The 18,905-nt window shown below is 53.5% G+C and overlaps 1 protein-coding gene across 1 annotated transcript in view; it reads left to right on the forward strand.

Moving 5' to 3' along the window:
* The window catches only part of PLCH2 (phospholipase C eta 2), a 208,117-nt gene that overhangs the window by 13,912 nt on the left and 175,300 nt on the right, over nt 1-18,905 (forward strand). Inside the window, exon 2 of the mRNA XM_039912213.1 lies at nt 5,195-5,671. Coding sequence (XP_039768147.1) covers nt 5,437-5,671 — 235 coding nt within the window. The 5' untranslated portion in view covers nt 5,195-5,436. The remainder of the gene's footprint in view (nt 1-5,194; nt 5,672-18,905) is intronic.

The following is an 18,905-nucleotide window of genomic DNA, read 5'->3' on the forward strand; positions in this document are numbered from 1 at the left end:
ATGATTGATTGTGTGATCTATAGTTTAACTTCTCTGGGCCTCAGATACCTTATTAAATTCAACTGTATTTATTGAGCTCTTACTCTGTGCAGAGCACTGTACTAAGTGCTTGGAAAGTACAATTCAGCACGAAAGGGAGACAATCCCTGCCCACATCAGGCTTTGCCCAAGGTCACATAGCATGCAAGTGATGTAGTTAGTATTAAAGCCCAGGTCCTCTGACTCCCAGGCCCGGGCTCTAACCAGATGGCACGGCAACCTTCAGGCCTCAGTCTTCTCTATCTGTGAAATGGGCCCAGAGGACGGACTAAGAAACAGGTTCTAGCCTGCCCACAACGGGACTGGAGAAAGTGATTCCCGGCGGGGAGGGAAGGAAGGAGTCTTTGATGCTGCCAGGGAAAGTGGGTTTTCAGTTCCTCTCTCCATCGGTCCAGAACCCCCCTGGTCTACGTGGCTCTCCTGCCCCTCCCACAGGGGTGAGTTGCACACCGTGTTCTCTGGTGGGCCTCCGCCCCTATGTTGTAAGCTCTATCCCTGCCCCTCTACTCTCCCTTTTTCCCTTTTCCCCTTTCTCTGTCTTTTCTCTCTCTTTTCAACTTCCACTGCTTCCTTCTTTCCCCTCCCTCCCACCTTTTCTCCTGCCCCTACCTTCCCTTGCTCCTCTTCCCCATATCCCCTTTTCTTCACCTCTTCCCTGGCTCATTCAGTCAATCCATTGGTCAATTATATTTATTGAGCACCTGTGCTCCTTCCTACTTAGACAGCACTGATTATAATTATATCCATTATAAATATATTGTAAATATAGCCCTACTTACATTGTGAGCCCCTTATGGGTCAGGGATCATGCGCAACCCGTTTTCTTGTACCTATCCCAGCAGTTAGAACAGTGCTCACCCAGAAAAGCTTAATAAATGCCATCAGCATCACCTATTGTGTGCAGGGACCTGTACCGAGGCTTCTGAGAGAACAATAGAGTTAGGGGGTGGTGAATACTCAAGTGCTGGAGTGAAGTGAAAATTGAGGCCAGGGATAAGATGGGAAGATAAAAGATTAATCAGGGAAGGTCTTCTGGAACAGACACGCTTGCAGAAGGACCCACAAAGATCTGTTATGGAACAGCTGAGGGTTGGGGGAAGAGCAGGAGAAAAATGAGTTCATATTTGGGCCCACTTTTATGGATGATGGGTGGATGAATGGACAGGTCAGTGGATGGATAAATGGATCCACGGGTAGATGGATAAATGGATGGATGGATTTATCTATTGGTAGATCAATAAATGGATGGATGGATTCATTCATTCATTCAATAGTATTTATTGAGCGCTTACTATGTGCAGAGCACTGTACTAAGCGCTTGGGATGGATGGATGGATGGATGGATGGATGGATGGATGGATGGATGGATGGATCGAGGCTCTGAGAGGAACTTGGAGTGAGTCAACAGCCCTCCTCTACCCAGGTCTTGAGGCCTGGAAAGCTTTGGGAAGTAAGTGGAACCCACTTACTTATTCCTCTAAAAGCATTCCTGCACCGCCCGGGCAGGATTCCCATCTGGGACAACGGGCAAAGGAGGAAGGATGGGGAAGGTGGAGCTCTTGAAGTGGGATGTCTCCTCAGAGTAAAGAGCCAGGATAACTCTCTGGTGCAGCAAGATGAGTCTCGGTGGCATCCTCCAGTGCAGGAGTTGTATTTCTGTCTGGAAGATCTGCTCTCCTTTTCTCCCACTCTTCCCTTCCAAGGGGAAAACCAGGGAGAAGTTAGGCCCCCACTGAGAGGAGGGACCCAAGGTAATAATACTACTACTACTAATAATAATGGTATTAATAACGGGGTAAATACAAGATCATCAAGTCGGTCGCAGTCCCATATGGGACTCACAGTCGAAAGAGGAGAGAGTACAGGAATCGACTCCCCATTTTACAGCTGAGGAAACTGAGGCACAGAAAAGTTAAGTAACTTGTCTAAGGTCACACAGCACGCAAATGTGGGACCTGGGATTAAAAGCTAAATCTGTGCCCTTTCCATGAGACCATGGTCAAGGTCAGCAAAATACTTGAGAAGACTTCGCATGCATCCCCCTGCCTCGGGGTGGAGCAGCCAGAAAGGACTGGTTTGGCTCTAGTCCCCTGCCACCCATTCTCCTTTGCTGCGGAGGGTACCGCTCCAGCTGTTGTTCGCACCTCTGGAAAGGGGAGAGGGGAACTGGGGTGCCATGTGGACAGAGGGGGTGGAAGGGCGTGGCTCCCCCATGTTGCATGGGGGGGGCCCTGGTTTGGCTACCCCTGGGAGGGGTCTCTCACTTCACAGCTCCACAGCTCTGCAGCTCCACGTTACCTGCTGCAGCCTGGCACGCCTGGCCTGCCTGGGCATGTTGCTTCCCCAGCCCCAGTGGGCAAGACGGCAGCTTTGCATTATTTCAGGGCAACCTTGTCCCAGGCGGGCCCGGCCAGGAAAGGGGACCGTTCTCCACCCCCACCGGCTCCTGACCTTGGGGCCTGAGCCCCTTGTCCCTCGTCCTCCAACACCCACCCACTCCCTCAGGTACTGATGCCCTCCCCAGCTTTGCCCCCAAGGGACCGTCTTCGAGGTCTTGGGCCCCATGGGGGAGGCAAAGAGACATGGGTGTGGAGGAGAGAGACAGAGAGAGATACACAGAGATGGAGAGGAGGAAATGAGGGGGTGTACTATGAGGGGCCGGGCGGAGGAGACTTGGGGTCATGCCTCTGGTACTGCTTTTCTGTGTATCTTTGGGAAAGGCTGTGGCCCTTGCTGTGCTTTGGTGGAAACTGGGAATGGAGAAGAATGAGCATTCACCCTGCCGGTCTCCCCAGCAGCCAGCTGGAGTTGTCTAGGTGCCCCAGGAGGCCTTGCCCATCATCCTGTGGAACTGAGTGGTGTAGGGCACTCTTTTATCTTAGGCTGAGGGCCAGCAGGAAAACTGACCTGGGATGGGGCCCAGCTGTGGGCAAGGGGACTTTGGGGGTTGAGGCGGGGGGGGAACAACTGTTTCAAAGCAGAGGGGAACTGGGGAAGTTGAGGGTGGAAAGTGGGGACACAGATCCAAACCCTGGATTCCAATTCTGAAAGGGCAGTGGGAACTGGTTCCCGCAGGTTCCCAGCTGTGGTGCCAATAGGGACTAGTGGACCCCAGGTTTCCAGCTGTGGGGGTGGTTGGACCCAGTGACCCCAGGTTTCCAGCTAGGGGAGTCATGGAGCCAGGCTTCCCCATGTTCCCAGCTGGAGGTGATGGTGACCAGTTAGCCCCCAGGTTTCCAGCCATGTAGGCCAAGGGGATCGGTGTCCCTAGGTTCCCAGCTGTTGGTACTGTGGGGACTCGTGTACTCCAGTGCTGACTTCACGGTGGGTATGGGGTGTGTGTCCCCCCAGGTCCCAGCTGTGGAGCCAAGCCACTGGTTGCCAGAGCTGTCTGGGCCTCATCTCACTCACCTGGCTCAAGAGAAAGTCAGAGCAGCTGGAGGGGACCCAAAGGGGTAGCTGATTCCACTCACCACTTCCATGTCTCACCCAACACCCCGCACCCTGTTCTGTGCCAGCTGATGGTTGGATCTTGGCTCTAGCAATGGGACATGGTGTGGCAGGATATGCTGGGTTGGGATGTGCTGAGGAGGGATGTGCTGGTGGGGGGGATGTACTGGGCTGGGCTGCACTAGAGTGGGACATGCTTGATAAGAATTGCTGGAACAGGATGTGCTGGGGTGGGGTGTGCTGGAGGTGGGGGCGTGCTGTGGCAGGATGCTCTGGGAAGGGATGCGTTGGGGTGGGATGCACAAGGTTGGGATGCACTGGGCCGGGATGCACTGGAGTGGGGCATGCTGTGAAAAGATGTACGGGGATGGGATGGGCTGTGGCAGGATGAGAAGCAGCGTGGCTCAGTGGAAAGAGCACGGGCTTTGGAGTCAGGGCTCATGAGTTCGAATCTCAGCTCTGCCACTTGTCGGCTGTGTGACTGTGGGCGAGTCACTTAACTTCTCTGTGCTTCAGTTCCCTCATCTGTAAAATGGGGATTAAGACTGTGAGCCCCACGTGGGACAACCTGATTCCCCTATGTCTACCCCAGCGCTTAGAACAGTGCTCGGCACATAGTAAGCACTTAACAAATACCAACATTATTATTATTATTATTAGGATGTGCTCAGGTGGGATGTGCTGGGAGGGTGGGTATTCTGTGGCAGGATGCTCTGGGGTGGGATGTGCTGGGGTAGGACAGGTTGTGGCAGGGTGTGCTGGGATGGGATGTGTTGGGGCAGGATGTCCTGGGTTGGGATGTGCTGGGGTAGGACGTGCTGTGGCAGGAGGCATGGGGTGGGATGCGCTGGGGCGGGATGCAATGGGGTAGGATGCCCTGCGGCAGGATGCCCCGGGGTGGGGTATGCTGGGGCAGGATTCTCAAGCTCCAGCAGGAAGTTAGAAATTGAAGGAGATCCCACAGAGTCAGAGAGCGAGAAGGGCACCGCCAAGCCTGGCCTGCCCGGTCCATCTCCCCTTCTTCACTTTCCAGTGAAGGTGTTGGGGTCCAGGGAGGGGGTGGGAGGGCATCCGGCAGTGCTAGGCTCCTCCTGGGGAGCAGTGTTTATTGGTCCACCTTGTCCCCCTCACCCCCGGTAGCCCCTGGCTCCAGTTCTCCTGCTGAATGGGGGGGTGAGGGGAGGGCAGTAGAGGAGCGGGCACCGAGGGCTGAGGGAAAGACCACCGCTAAGGGCCCAGTCTTGTGCCCCTGGTGGGACAGCTTCCTTCCTCCCCAGCCACCTGCTTCTCCCAGGACAGGCCCTCCCTAGCGCCTCCCCAGCTTGTCCCACATCTCCCACCCTCTCTCCCCCCTGGGGGAGGGGATGGAAGAGGGGGTGGTTCTCATAGGAAGAGGGAATCCTTTCCCCAGGGGGCTGCCTCCCATACTTGTCCCCTCTCTGCCCCTGGCAAATCAGCAGGCCTCCCTCCCACTTGGACAGGGGCAGAGGGTGGGAGCAAGGGTCCTGGGCAGCCCCACCCTAATTCACCCTGCTGATCATCTCGGGCCAAGTGGCCATCAACCCCTAGCACTGGGCACAGGAGCTTCAGGAAGAGAGTGGGCAGGAAGGAGGAGGTTTAAGCATGGGAGCTTCAGGAAGGGGGTGGTCAGGGTGCTGACTGAGTTTGCCTGTGGTCTCACTAACCTGTTCATCTCTGTCTCCAGGGGGGCCAGAGCCCAGGAAGAGCCCCCGGCATTTGGGCCGAGGCTGGCCAGCTGTCCGAGCTCCAGGACCACTCTGTCCGAGGGCCAGAAAAGCAGCCACAACCACCGGATGGCAGAAGTCAGGAACTCCCATGCCTGAGGATCTGTCCCTCCGGGCCCCTGGAGAGAGACACCCACCTCTCCGCAGGGCAGGAGGGAGACCGGGCTGTGGGGACAGCCTGGGATCCTGAACCCCAGTTTCCATGCCGGAAGACCAGGTGGGGACTCCTGTTGTGCTGTCCAGACTGGGGCAGACACGCCCCTGGTGCCCTGAGCTCCAAGAGGTTACTGCGGGAAAAAAAGGGTTGAGGACTCCCTACGGGGGCTGGGTGACTCCCACCATGAAACCCACCTCTTTCATCCTGGGGCCTCCGGAAGGCCCAGCGCCAAGCCCTGACACACCTGAGCATTTCCTGTCAGCCAACGTCCTGTCTGGAGGTGAGTGCAGACATGGGTGATGGGGGAGACAGGGTCTGCACCCTGTTTCAGGGGAGGGAGTTGGGGCGTGTGTCCTGACAGAGGAGGAGAGTTAATGTGGGTGCAGGGGAGAAAGGGTATAGGATTGTGTCGGTTGAGAGAGGGTATAGGATTGTGTCGGTTGGAGCAGGAGCAGGTATGGGTGGTGATGGGGTTGGAGGGGGAGGGCTTTGGATTGTGGCTGGCAGCGCCACAGGTGGGTATTGCTCGGTGCCAGACCAGGGAGGGTATCGGATTGTTTCTGCAATGCTGGGGGTGGGTATTGGTGGGTGTTAAACTGGGGAGGGTACTGTATAGTGTACAGCAGAAGTAGGAAAAGGTATTGGTGGGTGCCAGACCGGTGAGGGTATTGGACTGTCTGGCAATTGCTGGGGGCGAGTATTGGTAGGTGCCAGTTAGGGGAGGGAGAATATTGGTTTGTGCCCTGTGCTGTGGGAGGTGGGTGGCTGGGTGGAGCGTAAGCTCCCCTCCAGACTGTAAGCTCATCGTGGGCAGGGAACATGCCTACCAACTCCACTGCATTGTCCAGTGCTCTGCACCCAGTCAGCACTCAATAAATGCCACTGATTGATTGATTAGTTCATGTCCTGAGGTGCCAGACAGAGAAGAGAAGGTTTTGATTTGTGTTCTGTGATGCCAGGAGTGGCTTTTGGAGTTTGGTGAATCCTATGCCACTGGGAAAATTGGAACACTGTGTATGCACCATGGCCTAGTGGAGAGAGCACGGGCCTGAGAGTCTGAGTTCCTGGGTGTTAATTCTGACACTACCGCACGTCTGCTGTATGACCTCGGGCAAGTCACTTCACTTCTCTGTTCCTCAGTTATCTCAACTGTAAAATGGGGAATAAACCTGTGAGCCCTACATGGGACATGGACTGGGTCCAATCTTGTATCTGCCACAGAGCTTAGAACAGTGCCTGGCACTAAGTGCTTAACAAAAATGCTATTTTTTTTTAAAAAAAGCCCACATCCTTTTCGGGTCCCAGCCGGGCATTCCCCCCAGCTCCTCTGCACTGCTGGGGAGTCTACTGCCTTTGTGGAGGCTGGAATGGGACTTGGTCTCCTTGTCATGTGGAACAAGGAAGCTCAGCGCTCGGCTCTCAGTCCCGGAGGACTAAGAGCCATAAGGGTGGGGGTTGGAGTCAGCAGTTTGGTCATGCTCAGTCCCACAGGTTTCTGGGATTGTTTGTTATCTTTTCTTTGACTTCACCTACTTTGGACAGGGAATCTCCCCTAACCCTGGGCTCCACCTCAACCCATTCCTGCACCAAGCCCTTCCCCACTTCTTTGACTCCCTCCAGTGCATTTGGGAGTTTGGAAGGTGAGATGGGAGAGGCCTCGGCCCTGGCTGTGTCTGGGAAAGGTAGCGTGGTCTTGTGAACGGCGTCTAGGACCGGTCTGCTGTGTGACCTCAGGCAAGTCACCTAACTTCTCTGAACCTGTTTCCTCATCTGGACGTAAGATTCCTCCTTTCCTTTTCCACTAGACTGCAAGCCCCTTGTGGGACAAGGATTGTTTTAGACCTGATATATCTTGAATCCGTCCTAGTGCTGAACACAGGGCTTAACCTATAGTAAACACTGAATGAAAATCATCATTATTAGTGTGTCCTATCTGGTTAATAATTGTGACATTTATTGAGAGCTTACTATGTGCCAAACGCTATACTTTGTGCTGGTGTAGATCCAAGATAATTGGATCTGACACAGAAGCTCACAATTTAATTAGGAGGGAGAACAGGTATCCTGGGTCCTAACCCCAGCTTTAGTAAGAGCTGAATAAATACTGGAATGACAGTAGGGGCATGTGGGCGCCTGGAAAACAGGAGAGAAAAGGGGGACCGGATTCTGGCTCACAGGTGCGGGACGGGCATCCATTCATCCAATCGTATTTATTAAGCACTGTGCTAAGCGCTTGGGAAAGTTCACTACAACAATAAATGGTGACATTCCCTGGCCACAACGAGCTCACAGTTTAGGCATTGAAAGGCAGGGCATTCAATCATATTTATCGAGTGCTACAAAGTCCTGTATTAAGCACTTGGGAAGGTACAGTACCACAATAAACAGACCCATTCCCTGCCCACATCGAGCTTCACAGTCTAGCCGGGCGAGGTGCCAGTTCCTCCAAATTCTTGCCAGACCTGCGTGGGGTGGGAGAGTGTTTGCAGTCACTCTTCATTAGGACGATTAAGCAAGGGTCGTGGCAGGGGGTTCCCCGTGTCAGGGCACAGCAGGTTGCCTGGACCACTTGGGTAAGGGCCTGGTGATTTCAGCTCCGGGAGCAGCTGAAGTCAATGGAGGCAGGGGCACCTAAGAGTCCAGTGCTCCTTGTTACTGCGACTGAGAAGACAGTGCTGGTTGTTTCTGTGGACGGCTGGGAGCACAGTGCTCACTGTGTTGTGGGGTACAGCCTCCCGCCCACGAGAGGTGGGATCCGGGGGCACTAATTAACCGCAGCCTCCAAGCGGCAGCCCCACATTGCCCATCTCCATCCTCCCTCTCTCCCTCTCCATGTCCGCCGAGTCAGACTCTAGGACGTGGATGACGGGGAGGAGTGGGCAGAAGGACAAAATCCTGGGGCAGAGCCCAGGCGTTGGGGGGAAAATCTCCTTCCAATCTTCCCGTCTCCTTTTCTTTTGTAACACCCAGAGACCGCCGCTTCCCACCCTCCCAACACCTCCTTCACGGAGCCCTCTCAGATCGCCCCAAAGGAGCCCGGCGCTGGGGTGGAGGGCAGCAGGGGTGGGGTGGGGAGGCTTGGGATGGCAGTTCCTCCTGGGCAGGAATGCAGGGCACACGCACACATGCTGGGCTGGGCACTGGGGGAGGCAGAGGTTAGCAGAGACGTAGCCTGTGCCCTACACACACAAACTCTCTCTCTCCACTGCTACCTAGGTGATCCTCCACCACCGATTGATAATAATAATAATAATGGTATTTGTTAATCGCCTTCTATGTGCCAAGCACTGTTCTAAGCGCTGGGGTAGATAGAAGGTAATCAGGTTGTCCCATGTGGGGCTCACAGTCTTAATCCCCATTTTACAGATGAGGTAACTAAGGCCCAGAGAAGTGAAATGACTTACCCCAGTCATACAGCAGACACGTGCAGAGCCGAGATTAGAACCCAAGTCCTCTGATTCCCAAGTCTGTGCTCTTACCACTAGGCCCACGCTGATTCTGATGATTGATTGATTGACTGCCTGTGCAGTTCACTGGGCTGGTCCAGCGCACACTGCTTCTCCTTCACCCCCTTTTTATCTCTTCCTCCTTCTCCTCTCCCTCCTCCTCCGGGAACCCCCAGGGCTGTGGGAGTGGGAGGATCATGGTTTGGGGAAGAATAAATGAATAAGAAGGACGGGGGAGGCTACCCTAGTGCTTAGATCAGTGCTTGTCACATAGTAAGCACTTACCAAATACCATCATTATTATTATATGTGTATGTGGTGGAGGGGGCGTGCATGCATCGTGCGTGCGCTTGTGTGTGCAGATGTTTTAGGGAGTGAGTGTGTGCGTATGTATATGTGAGTCACAGAGGCCAACTGTTCATGGCGGGCCCCGGGGCAGAAAATAGGTGCGGCTTTTCAGGAGGAGTTAGGAGTTGGCATCAGCGGAGCGCGGGGCTAACGGGGCTGAGGGGCTCAAGCCCCGGGGGTGGAGAGAGGGTTTTTCCGGCTGTGCAGAAGCCCCTGCCTTAGGTCAGAGACTGTGGGTGAGCAAGGCTGGGAGTCTAGCACAGACTTTGAGGAGCGACAGCTTCACCCCACGGTAGAAAGATCACAGACCTGGGAGTCCCAGAACTTAGGTTCTAATCCCAGCTCTGCCACTTGCCTGCTGTGTGACCCTGGGTGAGTCCGTCTCTGTACCTCAGTTTCCTCATCAGTAAAATAGAGTTTCAATCCCTGTTCTCCCTCCTACTTAGTCTGTGTCCAATCTGATGATCTCTTATCTACCCCAGCACTTAGCGTAGCGCTCAGCACTCCACGCTAGATCATAAACTCTCCAGCTAGACTGTAAACTCTCCGAGCGCTAGGATGGGGTCTGCCAACTGGATTGCATTTTCCCCAGTGATTAGTACAGTGCTCTGCACACAGTAAGCACTTAACAAATGCCATCGATTGAATGATAGTAGGCACTTGACAAATACCTCTACTATTATTAATGATTATGGTTGGAGGTGGGCAGGGGGCCTTCTGGGCCCTGACAGGCTGCAGGAATGGGGCCCCTAGGGGTGCAGGGAACTAGCTTGTGTGAGAAGAGAGGGCAAGTGGCCGGAGGGAAGGAAGTGGGGCAGAAGCTTCCAGTGCAGAGTTCCCAAGCCCTCAGGTTGACAGGACCCGGCGAGTCCTCACAGGTCCTGTGCTGATACGGCTCTGCTCTGAGATTTCCGGTGGGGGGGGGCAGAGAGAGAGGCCCCCATCCTTCCATTCCCCTTAGCCTTCTGTCCTCGGATCCGGGTCTCTGGGGCAGCTGGGCTGGCCCCTGGCAGTCTCTCGGGTCCTGGTCCCCTCCTCTCCATCCCCTTGCCCGTTGGAGAGTTCGGGGATCTGCTGGATGTAGGTGGGGAGGTGGGAAGTCCTCTGAGTCCCACTGGGCCCCCCACCCCACCCCACAGCAGAACCATGTTGCCTTCTGCTCTCTGTCCTTTCCTTGTACTTTCCAAGTGCTTAGTACAGTGCTCTGCATACAGTAAGTGCTCAATAAATATGACCGAATGAATGGGTAGGGTCCAGGGGTGGGGAGCTGTGCCACCTCTCTCTACCCCTCTGCTCCTTACCCTCGAGGTCAGGACTCCCAGTGTCTCCCTGGATGGGACCCAAGAGGGCCGGGGGAGTGGAAGGGGGACATACTTTATGCATCCACCCGAGCGGTCCCTGCCACAGGGAGCACAGCTGGGCTGGGCAACACCTAGACCTTCCCCACCACACGGTCTCCCCAGGGGGTCAGCAGCTGCCAGAGGAGACAGTGCCCAGACAGTGGGGAGGGGACATTTGGGGCCCAGTCACCCCAGGGCATTAGTAGCTGCCAGAGGAGAAGGGGCCCAGGTAGTGGGGAAGGGGCACTCAAGGTCCAGTCACTCTGGGGCACCAGAAGCTACCAGAGGAGACATTGCCCGGGCAGTGGGGAGGGGGTACAAAAGGCCCAGTCACTGTGGGGCATCAGCAGCTGCCAGGGGAGATGTTGCCCAGGAAATGGGGAGAGGGCACTCGTGGCCCAGTCACCCCAGGACTTCAGCAGCTGCCCCGGGGTGGTGGTGGCGGGCAGCGGGTGGTGGGCGGTGCCGCCCCCGTTCAGAAATCCTGCCTTGACGGGATGTGCCAGGGCAGGCTTGGGCCTGGCTCACTGGCTCGGGCCCTTCCACCCAGCGGCGATGACTGACGGTCTCTGTGCAGAGACACGCGGAAAGCCCCAACGTCACCCTTCAGGGGCTAAATGGGGTCGGGGGTGGGGGTGGGGTTGGGGGCCCCTTGCTGTAGGGCTCCGAGGTGCAGAGGCCTCCCCCTATAAACAGGTGCCAACCCAGTGTGCCGAACACTGGGGTAGAGACCAAGTTATGAGATGAGACAAAGTCCCGGCTTGGCCCACGATCCATCTTATCCTCATTTTATAGATGAGGTTACCGAGACCCAGAGAGGTTAATTGACCTGTCTGAGCACACCCAGAAGGCCTTTGACAGAGTTGGGACTTGGTCCTGGGTCTCCTGACTCCCAAGCCCTGCCCTCTCCACAAGGCCACGCAACACCCACCTGGTCCATCGATCGATCAGTCAGTGGTCTTTATTGAGCACTTACAGGGTGCTCAGAACCGAACTTAGCGTTTGGGAGAGTACAGGGCAACATTTAGTAGACACATTCCCTGCCCGCAACGAGCTTACGGTCTATCAGGGGAGACAGACATTAATGTAAATAAATAATTTATGGATATTTATTATAAGTGCTCCCTTGCGCTGGCTCTGCGATGACCTTCATCCCGCGTTACCGAGCCCGGGGATAGGGGGAGGAGGGTGAAGGCAGAGCCGAGGGGCCAGTGTTGAAACCACTTGGCTGCGGTGTTGGGGGTGAGGATGGGGGCTCGAGGTAGCCCAGGAACATCTGAGCTCAGCCCTTCAGGAAATCAATCAATCCATCAATTGTATTTATTGAGCACTTACTCGGTGCAGAGCACTGTACTAAGTTCTTGGGAGAGTGCAATTTAACCATCAGTCTACTTTCACAACAACTCTAAAGTCCACCCTTTTCTCTCTATCCAAACGACTACCACACTAATGCAGGCATTTGTCATACCCCACTTTGGTTACTGCATCTGCCTCGTTGCTGACGCCCCTGCCTCCTGTCTCTCTTACTTCACTCTGCTGCCTGGCTCTAAGGAAGAGAGAAATCAGGTATTTAATCCCCATTTTACCGATGAGAAAACTGAGTCACAGAGTAGCTAAGTGATTTGCCCAAGGTCCCACAGCAGGCAAGTTGTGGGGCTGGGATTAGAACTCAGGTTCCCTCTCTCCCAAGCCCATCCTCTTTCCACCAGGCCATGCTGTTAAGCCCTTGGAAGAGTAAAATAGAATGAGTAGCCATGATCCCCGCTCTTAAGGATCTATTTGAGATCTTATCCAGTCCTCTGCCTCAGACAGGATCAGGGAGAAGGGCTGAAGTAGTGTAGCCTAGTAGGAAGCACAGAAAACTGGGAGCCAGGAGACCCAGTTTCTAATCCTGGCTCTTTTTTTTTTTAAGTATTTTGTAAGTGCTTACTATGTGTCAGGGACTGTTCTAAGCACTGGGATAGATACAAGATAATCAGGCAAATCACAGTCCTTGTCCCACATGGGACTCATAGGCTAAGTAGGAGAGAGAACAGGTATCTTATTTTACAGATGAGAAAACTGAGGCACCAAGAAGTTAAGAGGTTAGCCCAAGATCACACAATAGACAGGTGGCAAAGCCAGGATTAGTTCCCAGATCCTCTGATTCCCAGGTCTGGGCTCTTTCCACTAGGCTACACCACTTGGTTGCTTTCCTGCTGTGTGATCTTGGCCAAGTCACTTAATTTCTCAGTGCCTCGATTTCCTCATTTGTAAAATAGGGATTAGATACCTAGACTGGGAGCCCTGTGTGGAACAGGGACTGTATCTGATCTAATTGTAATAATTATAATAATAATTGATAATAGTACTTGTGAAGTACTTCATTTCATTCATTGAATCATCTTTATTGAGCACTTACTGTGTGCAGAGTACTGAACTAAGCGCTTGGAAAGTACAATTCAGCAACAGATAGAGACAATCCCTACCCAACAACGGTCTCACAGTCTAGAGGGGGGAGACAAATAACAAAACAAAATAAGTAGACAGGCAAACACTATGTACCAAGCAGCGTTATAAGCACTGGGGTAGACACAAGTTAATCAGGTTGCACACAGTCCCTGTCCCACTTGGGGCTCACACTCTTAATTCCCATTTTATAGTTGAGGGAACTGAGGCTCAGAGAAGTTAAGTGACTTGCCCGAGGTCACACAGCAGTCATGCAGTGGAGCCTAAATTAGAACCCAGGTCCTTCTGACTCCAAGGCCCGTGCGCTATCCGCCAAACTACACTTGTAAGGTATCTCCCCTGGTGCTTACCATATAGTAAGCACTCAACAAATGCGTTAATGATTATTATCGCCCTGGTCCCAAGTATCTCCAGAAAGGTAATTCCCACCTTTTCAATTTTCTCTTCTCTCTCCCTCCCCCACCCACCATTTTCCTGTTGTAGCATCCTTTAACAGTTGTACCCCATTTCTTGTAGGTGAGAGTCTTCTCTGCACCCCTCGGGGAGGTGGGGGGAGAGGTTCTCCTGCCTCATTTCCCCTGCCTGGGCTAGGGGGTGTTGAGGGCGTGTGGGAACCGGCGGAAAGGGTGGGCGGCTAGGGAAAGACAGAGTGCATCTTCATAAAAATCCGGCAGCAGTGATTGCTTAATATCCACTGACAGCCCATCCATACAGGGAGAAGAGCTGATTTACCAAAATCATTACGTATCCTAGGTAACGTGCTGATTAATTTGGAGCTCCTTAGTTTAATTCCACAAGCAGAACCATGGAAGGAGACTGCAAATCAGACACTTCTCTGCTTGGTGAAGGCTCCAGATGGGAGTCAGCTGAGATCCACGGGGCAGACTGGGAGGGAACCTGAGTCAGGGGGCAAAGAATAAATTAAAGCGAGGTCATGTGACTGAACAGGGGAATTGGGGCAAGAAATCAATCAATCAGTGGTATTTACTGAGCGCTTACTATGGGCAGAGCACTGTAATAAGCGCTTGGGAGAGTACAGTATGAAAAAATTGGCAGACACATTTCCTGCCCATAATGACTTTATGGTCTAGAGGAAAGCAACCAGGAAGATTGTTGCTTTAAGTCTGGAGTCCCTCTAAGCAGGAAACAGATTTTTTAAAAATGATATTTGTTAAGTGCTTAATAAGTGCCAGGCACTGTACTAAGTGTTGGGGTAAGTACAAGCTAATCAGGTTGGACACGGTACCTGTCCCACATAGGGTTCAGTCTTAATTCCCATTTTACAGATGAGGTAACTCAGGCCCAGAGAAGTGAAGTGACTTGTCCAACGTCACATACCAGACAAATGGAGAGCTGGGATTAGAACTCAGGTCCTCTGACTCCCAGGCCCTTGCTCTTTCCGTGAGGCCACACTGCTTCCTATTTAGAGTCATTCTAATACAGATTTCCAGTCCCTTCGGCCACTCTGGGAGGGATAGTTCCCCCAGATGGTCTGGTTGGGACACGGCTCCCTCACCGGACTGAGTTCCTAACTCCCAGCAGAAAGTTAGATTTGTGGATACCGATTTGGCTCCCTGTCCCTACCTCCAGCTCACCCCTCCCCGGACTGGTGAACCAAAGTTGGGTCTGCTGTTGGGTGGGGAATCCTGAGCCTAGACACAGGCAGGCCTATCCCTACTTTCCCTCCCACTGCTGGAGCCCCCCTAAGCCAGAAACAGATTTTTTTTTTTAATGGTATGTTAAGTGCTGACTGTCCCACATGGGGCTCACAGTCTTAATCCCCATTTTACAGACAGGGTAACTGAGGCACAGAGAAGTGACCTGCCCAGGGTCACATAGCAGATAAATGGCAGAGTCAGGATTAGAACCCAGGTCTGCTGACTCTCAGGCCTGTGTTCTTTTCAAGAGGCATGCTGCTTCCCAGTTAGATTCATTTTAATGCAAACTTGCAGTCCCTTTGGCCATAATGGAAGAGGCGGCTAACCCTCCCTCTTCCACAGCCCACACACTAACCAGAAGGTCCTCCTCAGGCAGCCTGAATGCTATGTTGGACCCATATGTTGGGGGGCTGCTGTCATGGTCAGCAGGGCCCTTGGGGTGCCCATGGGGTGCCCATGGGGTGCCCATGGGTCAAGCTACAAGCACTGGCTTACCTCAGTGCCTGGGATGTCACACCTGCAGGGAATACTGGGAAAGCAACCTAACATGATGATGTCATGGAGGGGGGCCAAAGATAGGGCCCCCCAGTAGTCACCCCTGGGCCAGTGGAGCCCCGGATGGGAACCCCCAAGTGGGGCCATTCTCCTCGCTCCCTAGCTCCCCCCGCACCCAATAGGCGGGATCCTGCCCCTGGCCTCCCCCTCCACCTGTGTGTTCCAGGCCTGGGCTGGGAAATCTGGGCTTCCACAGCAGAGCTGGCACAGCCGCCCTGCTCCGACCTTGTGGCCAGAGCCCAGTTCCGGGGTGTTCTGGGTTACCCCTGGCCCCGAGTGCCGGCTTGGCCTCCGGGCCAGCCCAGCCTGGGCCAGAGGCCCTGGGACGGATGTGTGCAGGGGCAGGCAGAGCGGGTCAGGGGCTCTGGGCCACTGGACTTTTCCAGTCAGAATGAACACACGGTGGCAGTGATGACCTATAAATCCAGAACCTAGGGGGGCCCGAGGCCTCACTTTCTTGGAGGGAGCCGGGCAAGCTTCCCCGCTGTCCAGGCTGGCACCAAACCCGGCCACCCTAAAACAGCTCTCCTGGCTCACCCCCTCCTCTTTTCTCCTTCCCCAGCTCTCGAGCCGAGCCGGGGAAGGGGAAGGGCAGGTGCTCTCCCCTTTCCTTCTCCCTCCCCTGCACAGGTCGGAAGCCAGCTCTCTGCAGTTATTTGGGTTGTTGGGGCCAAGCCAGCGGAGGGATCTTTCATGCCACAGTGGATGAGAGAGACCTGGAAAACCCCCAGGCCCATCCACTTTGTCCTGGCCACTTTGGGCCCTTAGAGGGGGGCTGGGGGAAGGGGAAATCCTAGTTAGGAACCCTCTCCCCCTGCTTCTGGGATTCCAGAGCTCCACCTCTGGAGAAGCAGGACCTAGTGGATAGAGCACGGGCCTGGGAGTCAGCAGAACCTGGGTTCTAATTCCAGCTGTGTAGCCTTGGGCAAATCACTTCACTTCTCTGGGCCTCAGTGACCTCATCTAGAAAATGGGGATTGAGACAGTGAGCCCCATGTGGGATAGAGACTGTGTCCAACGCGATCTGCTTGTATCCACCCCAGAGCATAGTACAGTACCTGACACATAGGAAGCACTTTACAAATACCACAATTATTATTATTATTCAAGCAGAGAAGCTCTATTTCTTTACTGCATAGACGTCCCTCCTCCGCCTCTGTCCTCTCCACCACCTCCGCCCCCTCTGCCCTGTCGGGTTAGGCCTGGTGCTCTAGGATCTTGGACCCGCTGAGGAGTCTAGGATGGTGGGTGTCTGGTTGATCTCCCCTTCCCCTTCCCCTACATCTCTTGTCCATCCATCCACACCTGAGCGGCTTCTCCTCGGGCCCGCAGCCTCGCCCACATGGGGTTGGCACGTTGGACCTCGCCAAGGTGGAGGGACCGGGGGCTGTCACAATGAGGGAGGGACTGCAAGGGCACCAAACCATGAGAGATGCCTCTGGGGTCAACCCTGCCATCTCCATGCCCCCCGGCACTCTGACTGCTGGGATGCCGGGACATGAGGAGAAACCGTGGAGTCTTTGAGGAGGGGATTCAGTTCTTCTCCATCGCCCCTGTAGAATAGGCTTAGTTTGCAGCCAGAGAGAGTGGGGTTAGACTAAAGGAGGTAGGGGAAGGCCCTTGAAATGGGTATGGATGGGAATAAGGACTCTTTAGGATAATAATAATTACAATAATAATGATATTTGTTAGACACTCTGTTGGATACAAGCTAAATTGGGTTGGACACAGTCCCTGTCCCACAAAGGGCTCACAGTCTCAATCTCCATTTTACAGATGAGGTAACTGACACATACTAAGTGCTTAACAAACTTCACTTCTCTGTGCCTCAGTTACCTCATCTGGAAAATGGGGATGAAGACTGTGAGCCCCATGTGGGACAACCTGATTCTCTTGTGTCTACCTCAGCGCTTAGAACAGTGCTCTGCACATAGTAAGCGCCTAACAAATACCAACATTATTATATCATTATAATTAGAGTTATTATTATCATAAAGAATCCCCTACTCCCCTCCATACCCATTCTCCTTTAGTCTAACCTAACTCCCATGGCACCCGACCACTGCCCTCCAGTGATATAGCCGGCCAGATGCCGCCCCTGCCCTCCAGTGATATAGCCTGTGGTCAGAGCCAGACCCCATGGCACACGGCCACCACCCTCCAGTAATGTAGCCGGTGGTCAGGGCCAGGACATGGTTGGTCCGAGCTGGGACTCGGGAAAAGGGGCTCTTGATTTTCTCATCCCTTTCCGGCCGGGCTGGCTCTCAGTCCCATTCCTGCCTCAGCCTGGGCATGGGCTTGTGCCTCATTAGTTAGCTCATTTATCTTAATTGGCAGCTGGGAGGCAGCCGCTCCGCACAGGCCACGGTTTCTCCCAGCCTCTTCTGGCTTCCGGCTGAACCCAGGCAGGCGAACCATAGGCCCCGACAATGGGGGCAAGCTGGGGATGGGAAATGCCCCAGGGCACTGCCCCCTCCTTCTACCCTTTGCTCCACAGCAGCCTGGTTCTGGCCCTTCTCTGCCTGTGGAGGACACACACCGGACAAGCCCTGGAAGGTTAGGCCCTCCCTGTCTGTCCCCTCTTCACGGAAACAGGGGGTTGGACTAGGTGACCCCTGACACAGCTCTGGCTGTGGCCCCTCCCAGCCCCACATCACTTAAGTACATATGTCTAATTTTATTTATTTCTATTAATGACCGTCTCCTCTTCTAAACTGTAAGCTCCTTGTGGGCAGGGAATGTGTCTGTTGTTATATGTACTCTCCTAAGGGCTTAGTACAGTGCTTTGCACACAATAAGCACTCAAGATATACAACTGAATGAATGAACTATTGAATGAATTGGTAATTTTATTTATTTATATTAACATCTGTCTCCTAAACTACACGCTCGTTGTGGGCAGGGGATCGTTCCATTATATTGTTACATCGTCCTCACCCAAGCGCTTAGTACAGTGCTCTGCATCGAGGAAACGCTCAATTAATAGGATTAATCAATCGATTTATTGGTTGGGATCCCAATTGATTGGGATTAATTGATTGGGATTCTTCTAGGGAATGGGGAGAGCAATCGCTATTGACTCACAGCGCCATCTGCGGGCGTTAAAGGAGACTGCCACCGGGTTCCCCATCCGGTCAATTAACCAGTCAATCAATCAATCAATCGATCAATAGTATTTATTGAGCACGTACAACGTGCAGAGCTTGGGAGAGTACAACACAATAGAGTCGGTAAACACGATCTATGTCCACAAGGAACTCGCAGTTTAGAAGCGTGGCTCAGTGGAAAGAGCACGGGCCTGGGAGTCAGAGGTCATGGGTTCAAATCCCAGCTCAGCTGCTTGTCAGTTGTGTGACTTTGGGCAAGTCATTTCACTTATCTGTGCCTCAGTTACCTTATCTGTAAAATGGGGATTAAGACTATGAGCCTCATGTGGGACAATCTGATCACAGGACAATCTGATCACCTTCTATCCTCTCCAGTGCTTAGAACAGTGCTTTGCACATAGTAAGCGCTTAACAAATGCAATCATTATTAATAGAAGAGGAAACAGGTAAGTGCTCAATAATTACCATTGATTGATTAAAATAAATTGCAGATAAAGGAAGTGAGAGTATAAGAATAGGTGCATAAAGTGTTTGGGGGCTGAGGATGGGGTGAATATCAGGTGCTTAAGGGGTAGAGATCCGAATGCAAAGGCATCACAGAGGGGAAGGCAG

Source organism: Ornithorhynchus anatinus, chromosome 5 (assembly GCF_004115215.2).
Source record: "Ornithorhynchus anatinus isolate Pmale09 chromosome 5, mOrnAna1.pri.v4, whole genome shotgun sequence".
In the NCBI taxonomy this organism is placed as follows: Eukaryota; Metazoa; Chordata; class Mammalia; order Monotremata; family Ornithorhynchidae; genus Ornithorhynchus; species Ornithorhynchus anatinus.